This window comes from Glycine soja, chromosome 20 (assembly GCF_004193775.1).
Source record: "Glycine soja cultivar W05 chromosome 20, ASM419377v2, whole genome shotgun sequence".
NCBI lineage: Eukaryota > Viridiplantae > Streptophyta > Magnoliopsida > Fabales > Fabaceae > Glycine > Glycine soja.
Genome location: NC_041021.1, coordinates 32,100,450 through 32,110,193, shown reverse-complemented (window position 1 = coordinate 32,110,193; position 9,744 = coordinate 32,100,450). Strand labels below are relative to the sequence as shown.

Here is a 9,744-nt window from a genome sequence, read left to right as displayed (position 1 = left end):
CTGACTTATCTTCCTTCACTGGAAGTGGCGTCATCCAAATCTTCGTAGCCTGTATCAAACGATCCGCTCCTACTCAGGTTCGCATCATCTGGTATCAGATGATGTGAACCTGAGTAGGAGCGGATCGCTTGATACAGGTTACGAAGATTTGGATGACGCCACTTCCGGTGAAGGAAGATAAGTCAGGGTAGACGCCACTTCCAGTGAAGGAAGATAAGTCTGGCTAGACGCCACTTCCGGTGAAGGAAGATAAGTCTGGGTAGACGCCACTTCCAGTGAAGGAAGATAAGTCTGGGTAGACGCCACTTCCAATGAAGGAAGATAAGTCTGGGTAGACGCCACTTCCAGTGAAGGAAGATAAGTCTGGGTAGACGCCACTTCCGGTGAAGGAAGATAAGTCAGGGTAGACGCCACAAGGATTACCTTGATAAGTCTGATAATTGGTTCAACAAGGAACCCAGAGAGAAACTCTCACCAAATTTTGTCAAATGCCAAAAGTTTTTTTATTCAAAACAAAAACCCATACTTATAGTGTAGCTAAACAAAAAGATAAAAATAGACATGGGCCTTTTAAACAGTTTGGGCCAAAATTACAATAAAAATAAATTATAACTAAAAACTTATTTAACTTGGGCCTTCAAATTAGTTTGGGCCTTCAGCAACAATTAATAGTCTTGATAGTGTCTCTGCCTCTGGGCCTTCATCCTTCTCCACTTGGGCCTTCATCCTTCTCCACTCGGGGGCTTTGTCCTTCTCCACTTGGGCCTTCGTCCTTCTCCACTTGGGCCTTTAGCCTGTATTTGGCCAGTTTCATGATTCTCATCAACGTTAGTGGATATTAGCCCCATTTTATAACTACTACTCCCATCAAGTAACAGTTAACTCTAGAAACTTCTCCTATTAAGCCCAATTACAATTTAGTCCTTAATTATTAATTATTTATTTATTAGTCCCCACATAAGTCACATGTCTGTCACATGAGACATTAATTCTAACATAATCTCTATCATCGTATCATTTTTTCTCATTACACAATTTCTTATTATTCCTAGCACCAATGTCAATGCATTCCAATGCGAAGACAAAAATTAATGATAATATCTTTTACGGTATACTCCTATCTTCTTCGCATTGGGAGACTGTAATTATAAATTTGGAAAAAATAGAAGGATGTAAATTAGATTGGTTAAACAAAATTGTTTATTTAAGAAATTGACTCAAGCAACACAATGCAAAATCATATATTCCAATGGAAAAAAATTAAATAACATTGCTTGACTTTAAGCAACTAACAGAAACCCCATGTTGGAGATGCTCTTAGGTAACTATTTTAATTTATATTGCTTTTAGTTTTTTTTGCAAATAATTTATTTATTATTTTTGTTTACTAAGGATTTACAATATTTAAAAATTGGTAAATAAATTAATTTTGATTATAATAAATTAATTTTATACTGTAATTAAAATATGTGAGTACTAAAAAAAATCATTCTTCACTCTCTAAGAAAAAAGAAGTCAATAGTTTTGATCTACCTAATCCTACTCCTATGATGAAAATTTCACCACAAACTTTAGACATTTTAAATACTAAAAGTTAGACATCTTTAATTTTTTTTATCATACATTAAAAATTTGCCCGTTTTATAGTTTGGTCCTTGCATGTTGATGAATATTTTTAACTTTTATATATATATATATATATATATATATATATATATATATATATATATATATATATATATATATATATATATATATATATATATATGTGTGTGTGGGGGAGGAATGCTAATGCACTCACATTCTTTTTAAGGATAATGTTGTAATTGAACATTTATTTTTTTTAAAAAAAAATAATCTTAAAACTCATTTCTCACTCCTGTCCCACTCATTCTCTCTCCTATCCTATTTCTCTCCTGTAAATTATTCTAATTTATTAATTATTAATGTTGGATTTTGTATTTTCGGAATGCCAAGTATTCTTCTTCATCGGAAAAAAATTGTGCTATTCGTCAGCCCCTCAAATTCAAATGCAAAATTCATATAATCATGTCATTATTATAATCACAAACGAAGCAACATTTACAACTCTCAACCTACCTATTCTATAGATTAAATGAATCCTCGGCAAATCCAAAATTATATAGTCTCTTGAACTTTAATTATAAGATTTTTTTTAGAAATTTGTATTTTCTAATTTTTAGATGTATTAATTATTTTTTTTCTTACATATCTTTATTTGATTATTCTCTCTCCAAACATTAATGAGAAAGAATTAAATAAATAGAAAAATAAAAAAACAGATAATTATGAAATGATAGTACAAATAATTAACATATATAATGTAATTGACTAAATTTACTATGAATTTTTCTGAAGGAACGTGAATTAGTTGGTTTTATAATTAGGAACGGACAAAAAGAATATCTTATTGTACCCGTTAAGTATATGTTAATTAATTAATTAAACCTGTCACATGATGATTAGAAATTCATTAATTTTTTTTGACTTAAATATATTTTTTATTCCTAATAAATAAAAATTTTGTGTTTACTTCCTAATAAATTAACAAATTTTATCTTAATCTGTGTTAATAATAAATGACAAATATTTATCATAGAATAAAAACAAAATTTTCTAACTTATTAGAGGTTAACAATAAGTGTGAAGAACTAAAAATAAAATTATTGTTTTACGAGAGACTCATCACAAAACAAAAATTTATTAAAAAGCAAATATAAAATCAGATATTTATTAGGGATAAAAATATATTTAAGTTATTTTTTTTACAAAATTTAAGCAATTTTTTTCTTAAATTAGATTTTAGAAATCCGTTATACTCGGTTTATTTTTTCTATATTGTTTTCTATTTTCTTTCCATCTTCAAAATATTCATACAATAAGATGACAGATGACAGTCTTATTTTGTTTCACTCAATTTTAACTCATTATCATAACGTTCTTCTTCCAGCCTAAAAAAAAAGTTTATTGTCAAGTATCCTTAAAATATTAGTTAGACAATTAAAATGAAACAATATTTATTGTAAAAATTATAAGAAAGTGTAAAATATAAACAATACAATTTTACATATTCTAATATATTTTTTCTTTTGTTAGTTACTTAACTAATGTTGACAAGAATAGATTTGGAGGGGATGAGCACGTGCTAAAGTCCTCCTTTCAAACTTTTCATCTATATAAATATATATTTTTAACATAATTAGTATAAAATTATATAAAATTAATTTTGTATGTTATTATTATAATAATGATTAGTGTTAATTAGTACAAAATTTTATAAAATTAATTATATTTTTTATTTTATTGTAACGATTAAAATGATAATTAGTATAAAATGATGGAAAATTAATTATTTATTTGTTATTATTATCATAACAATTAAAATTATCATAATTTAATATAAAAATTTATTTAAATTTTGTATAAAAATAATCAACATTCTTAAAATTATTAGTTATTAAAAGTTAAACATTTAAATAATTATAAAAGAAGAAATTTTTTTAACACCATTTATAAAATTTCTAGATCCATCGCTTAACAGTGAGTAACATTTGTCCAAATTTTTTTTTTGTTTTTCTTATACTCAATCTAGACTGAAGACGATAGATAGAACAACCTTAAATGGATATGTACAGGGAGTCAGAGGATTTACTGAGTGTACACGTGTCACGACAGGATTGATCTAGAGCGTAACGCGTAGAAAAAAGCACGGGGAGTATTGAGTACAATACAACTATACCTCAAGGATTTCAGCGCCTACCTACTAAAACCACGAAAGGCAACTTCAACTTCTCTACCTATCACAATCACAAGCTAAAAAACAAACAAAACAAAACTGCCAAAATTTTCCCAAAGAAAAATTCCACAAACACTTTCTTTCTTTCTCTTCTTCCTTTCTGTATCACACTACAAAAGGGTGTCATCAAACATTAACAAAATCAACAACAAAGAAACAACAACAAAGAAAGGAAGACCCTTTTGGGTGTTAGAGAGACACAATGAAAATGATCCTATAAGTGAAAGGTGAAAGCATGCTTTGTCGGCCATTAAAACTTCACCCCAAAAAAGGTTGATCCTTCACACTCATATTCCTTCTTTCATTCTCTTGTGCCAAACCCCACAAATAGAGAAAAGAATTAAGCCACAAACAGTAGTGCCACCCCAGGATGATATGGATATTCATTTTCTGATTCATTGAACCTTCAGTCTTGCTTCTTTCTCTCAGCCCCTGCAGAGAAAAAAAAAAAGGAGTTCGGATTTTTCTCCTCAAAATCTTGGCTTTTTCTCTTTCAAATCGAAGATCCCCACTTTTCATGCCAAAAGGTGACGTGGGTGTATTCTATTTTTGGCTAAAGTTTCGTTAGCTTCTTCATGTTTCTTCTCAATTTTCCTTCACAAGGAGTTGCTGATCCCAAGTGGTGGACCTGCTGCTTTTGTTATCATCTACTTTTTGATGAGTGATGGTGGTCTTTGAATGAAAGGTGCTTTTTTTTTCTTCTTCCTGTGCTATTGTTTTTAACCATTTTGAATTGTGGCTTTCTGTGTAATATACATGTGTGTCTTTGTTTTTGTCTTTGAGCTGATTCATTAAGATTCTGGGAATGGTGTTCGGAATTGTGGAATATGACTTTAAGTTCATTGAGCCTACTCCAACTTTGAACTTTGAGGTTTTGTTAAATATAAAGGCGACCAAATTTTTCTGGTTTATACAATGGTCAGATGGGAGCAAGAATTTCCAGGAACATTTGGATTGTTTCATTTCTGAGCAGAATAACCATTTTCAAGTAGTGTTCGATCTACTTCATACTAATCAATATTTGATTGATTGGTATGAGGTTATTGACAAAAAAAGATTTGTCTGAGTTGTGAATTTGACTGATTGATGGTTTGCTTGTGCAGGTTTTGATATTAAGATGGCTGGGGATATCAAGGAGGGGAGAGCAGGGTGTTCTGTTATTTTTCTGCTATTGACTTTACTTCTTTGTAGCACTGAGGGTTTAAACACTGAGGGGCAAATCCTCCTAGACCTTAAGAAAGGACTTCACGATAAATCTAATGTTCTGGAAAATTGGAGGTCTACTGATGAAACCCCGTGTGGCTGGGTAGGTGTAAACTGCACTCATGATGATAATAACAACTTTTTGGTTGTGTCTCTTAATTTGAGTTCATTGAATCTTTCTGGAAGTCTAAATGCTGCTGGCATTGGGGGTCTGACCAATCTAACTTATCTCAATCTTGCTTACAATAAGCTGACTGGAAATATTCCCAAGGAGATTGGTGAGTGTTTGAATTTGGAATATCTTTATTTGAACAATAATCAGTTTGAGGGGACTATTCCTGCTGAATTGGGTAAGCTGTCTGTTTTGAAAAGTTTGAATATTTTCAACAACAAACTCTCTGGTGTGCTTCCAGATGAGTTCGGGAACTTGTCTTCATTGGTTGAGTTAGTGGCCTTTAGCAACTTTCTTGTTGGACCCTTGCCTAAATCCATTGGAAATCTTAAGAATCTTGTAAATTTCAGAGCTGGGGCAAATAACATTACCGGTAACTTGCCGAAGGAAATCGGTGGATGTACGAGCTTAATACTTCTTGGTCTTGCTCAAAATCAGATAGGAGGGGAGATACCAAGGGAGATTGGGATGCTTGCCAACTTGAATGAACTGGTTTTATGGGGAAACCAGTTGTCAGGACCTATTCCTAAAGAGATTGGGAATTGTACCAATCTTGAGAACATTGCTATCTATGGGAATAATCTTGTTGGACCTATACCTAAGGAAATTGGGAACCTCAAATCATTGAGGTGGCTGTATCTTTACAGAAACAAGTTAAATGGAACCATTCCAAGGGAAATTGGAAATCTTTCGAAATGTTTAAGCATTGATTTCTCAGAGAACTCTTTAGTAGGTCATATCCCTTCAGAGTTTGGAAAAATAAGTGGTCTAAGTTTGCTCTTTCTCTTTGAGAACCACCTAACTGGTGGTATACCAAATGAGTTTAGTAGCTTGAAGAACCTGTCACAGCTGGACCTGTCAATAAATAATCTCACAGGTTCAATTCCATTTGGTTTCCAATATTTGCCGAAAATGTATCAGCTGCAACTTTTTGACAACTCCCTAAGTGGTGTTATTCCTCAAGGACTCGGACTTCGTAGTCCTCTTTGGGTGGTTGATTTTTCTGATAACAAATTGACAGGAAGAATACCGCCTCATCTATGCCGAAATTCAAGCTTGATGTTGTTGAATCTGGCAGCTAATCAGCTCTATGGAAATATACCAACAGGGATACTAAACTGTAAATCATTGGCACAGTTGTTGTTACTTGAAAACAGGCTTACTGGCAGCTTCCCTTCTGAATTGTGTAAGCTGGAGAACTTGACTGCCATTGATTTGAATGAGAACAGGTTCAGTGGTACACTCCCTTCTGATATAGGGAACTGCAACAAATTGCAAAGGTTTCACATTGCGGACAATTACTTCACATTGGAGTTGCCTAAGGAAATAGGAAATCTCTCTCAATTGGTGACCTTTAATGTTTCATCAAATCTTTTCACTGGAAGAATCCCACGTGAAATTTTTTCATGTCAAAGGCTACAGCGGCTTGATCTCAGCCAGAATAACTTTTCTGGTTCCTTGCCAGATGAGGTTGGAACACTTCAGCACTTGGAGATTCTCAAGCTCTCAGACAATAAGCTGTCTGGATATATTCCTGCAGCATTAGGCAATCTGTCTCATTTGAACTGGTTGTTGATGGATGGCAATTATTTCTTTGGTGAAATACCTCCCCATTTGGGTTCTCTTGCAACTTTGCAAATTGCAATGGATCTCAGTTACAATAACCTTTCTGGAAGAATACCGGTTCAGCTTGGCAATCTCAACATGCTTGAATTTCTCTATCTCAATAACAACCATTTGGATGGTGAAATTCCCAGCACATTTGAAGAGCTTTCTAGCTTATTGGGGTGCAATTTCTCATTCAACAACCTCTCTGGTCCTATTCCTTCCACTAAAATTTTCCAAAATATGGCTATAAGCAGCTTTATTGGTGGTAACAACGGCCTCTGTGGTGCACCTCTCGGTGACTGCAGCGATCCAGCTTCTCACTCTGATACTCAAGGGAAAAGTTTTGATTCTTCTCGCGCTAAAATAGTCATGATCATTGCAGCTTCTGTTGGAGGTGTTTCACTCGTTTTCATTTTAGTTATTTTACATTTTATGAGGCGTCCTCGGGAGTCAACTGATTCCTTTCAAGGCACTGAGCCTCCCTCCCCAGATTCAGATATCTATTTCCCTCCAAAGGAAGGTTTCACTTTCCATGATCTAGTTGAAGCCACAAAAAGATTTCATGAAAGCTATGTTATTGGTAAGGGAGCATGTGGAACCGTTTATAAGGCAGTGATGAAATCTGGTAAGACCATTGCTGTTAAGAAGTTAGCATCTAACAGGGAAGGGAACAACATTGAGAATAGTTTCAGGGCTGAAATAACTACTCTGGGAAGAATAAGGCATCGGAATATAGTGAAATTGTATGGCTTTTGCTATCAACAGGGTTCCAATCTCCTGCTTTATGAGTACATGGAAAGAGGTAGCTTAGGTGAACTATTACATGGTAATGCAAGTAATTTGGAGTGGCCAATTCGGTTCATGATTGCTCTTGGAGCTGCTGAGGGTCTTGCCTACTTGCATCATGACTGCAAACCAAAGATTATTCACCGCGATATAAAATCTAACAACATTCTGCTGGATGAAAATTTTGAGGCCCATGTTGGTGATTTTGGTTTGGCAAAAGTGATTGACATGCCCCAGTCAAAGTCTATGTCTGCGGTCGCTGGATCTTATGGCTATATTGCACCTGGTAGGCTCCTATATCTTGTTTTGACTTAGATAGCCAAGTCTATCAAGGTAGATCATATTATTGTTCGTGAGTAGTGTCTTGTAGCATATTATAATTTGTGGTTTCACTTCTTGCTCATAAACAATGTTTACTTTTTTTTCCTTGTTGAAGAAAGTGAGTTTTGTACATTAAGCAGTTTTCAAATTGCTTTTTCTGTCTATAGATTTTGATGATTTTAAGAGAGACTATCTTATATTGTTACAATCGATTTACTGGTATTGAGTATTGACCTCATCAGCTTATTGCTAAATTAATCTCATTCTTGAATTTTTCTCATCCTCTTTTCTAAGATGACACCAAATTAATCCTCATGGTTAAGTGTTATTCAAAAGAATCTTATACCACATGGATTTTATTCATGTCATTTGGCATATTACCTCCAGTGCTTCTTACTGTCTCGCTTTCTATTTTTGTTTTTCAATTTATTCAATACCGTACTAAATTTGATTAGTTATCAATTACGGTTTGATGAACCATTTCATCCTGTATGAATATGCATATTATTCAATATTTTAGGCCAAATTTGATTAGTTATCAAATACTGTTTGGTGAATCATTTTATCCTGAATGGCAGAATATGCATATACAATGAAGGTGACAGAGAAGTGTGACACTTATAGCTTTGGTGTTGTGCTATTGGAATTGCTAACTGGAAGAACACCAGTTCAGCCACTAGAGCAAGGTGGTGACCTTGTCACATGGGTGAGGAACCATATCCGGGACCACAACAACACATTGACACCAGAGATGCTCGACAGCCGCGTAGATCTTGAAGACCAAACCACTGTGAATCACATGCTCACTGTTTTGAAGCTTGCTTTACTGTGCACAAGTGTGTCTCCTACCAAGAGGCCATCGATGCGGGAAGTTGTGTTGATGCTTATCGAGTCAAACGAGCGAGAAGGGAACTTAACACTTACTCAAACATACCATGATCTTCCTTCCAAAGATGGCATGTGAAGAAGAAAGTATGCAGCAGCATCTCTTGACATTTTGTTAACAGAATATGAATTTTTTTTTTTCTGCTCATTTTTCCTTTCCACAGGAGAAAATAGGAGATGATTCTTGTACATTCTTTCACTCCATTATGTCACTAGACTTAACTGTTTTACCTTATAGCATTCTTTATTATTAATTTCACGTCTCTGTATTTTCTTTTTGAATTCAGTATATATATTACAGTAGCTTTATTGTACAGTTGAGAATTGCCATGAGATGTGTATCATGGAGGTTATATGGTAAAGGGAAGGGATATTAAATATTTGAGTTGTTCATATAACATGCTGCAAGTTTCATGGAACTGATTAGTGAACAATTAAATTAATTTGCATTTTAACATATTTTAGTTCATTTTATTTGATCGATTTGGGACCACTTTTGAGATATTTTGTTGAAAGCTACTGTTGGATATTAATTATACTGATGGATCTTCTATGCATTTGAATTTTAAAAATGTATTGCCATCATCAAATTGCTATAATTTTATCATGAAATACATTTGATGAATACAAGCTGTTATCTACCAGGACACAAATTCAATTCCTAAAAAACATCTATTTTAATGTAATTAATGGATTTCACCCTCATAAACTATGCACACTGATGTGTGTTAATTATTACCGCTGTATTGCATATATGAGTTTTGACTTTAGAATTAGATTGAAACAATTATAATATAAAAAACTTAAATATATTTTTAGTAATCCCTCTAAACTCATATATAAATAAAAATAATTAATTTCACATTAATTAAGAAAGTTAATTGACATCATTTAATTTTTCTAATCTCAAATAAAAAATAAGTTTATTTTTAAAATATTCTTTATTGAAACT

General features: G+C 33.2%; 1 protein-coding gene across 1 annotated transcript; it reads left to right on the top strand.

The window, feature by feature from the left end:
- Positions 1-3,818: 3,818 nt before the first annotated feature.
- On the top strand, positions 3,819-9,121 carry LOC114403189 (probable leucine-rich repeat receptor-like protein kinase At2g33170). The gene is made up of 3 exons (XM_028365983.1): positions 3,819-4,502; positions 4,921-7,872; positions 8,486-9,121. Exons 1-3 carry the CDS (start codon positions 4,496-4,498, stop codon positions 8,869-8,871), a joined length of 3,345 nt encoding a protein of 1,114 aa, XP_028221784.1. The 5' UTR covers positions 3,819-4,495; the 3' UTR covers positions 8,872-9,121.
- Positions 9,122-9,744: the final 623 nt, after the last annotated feature.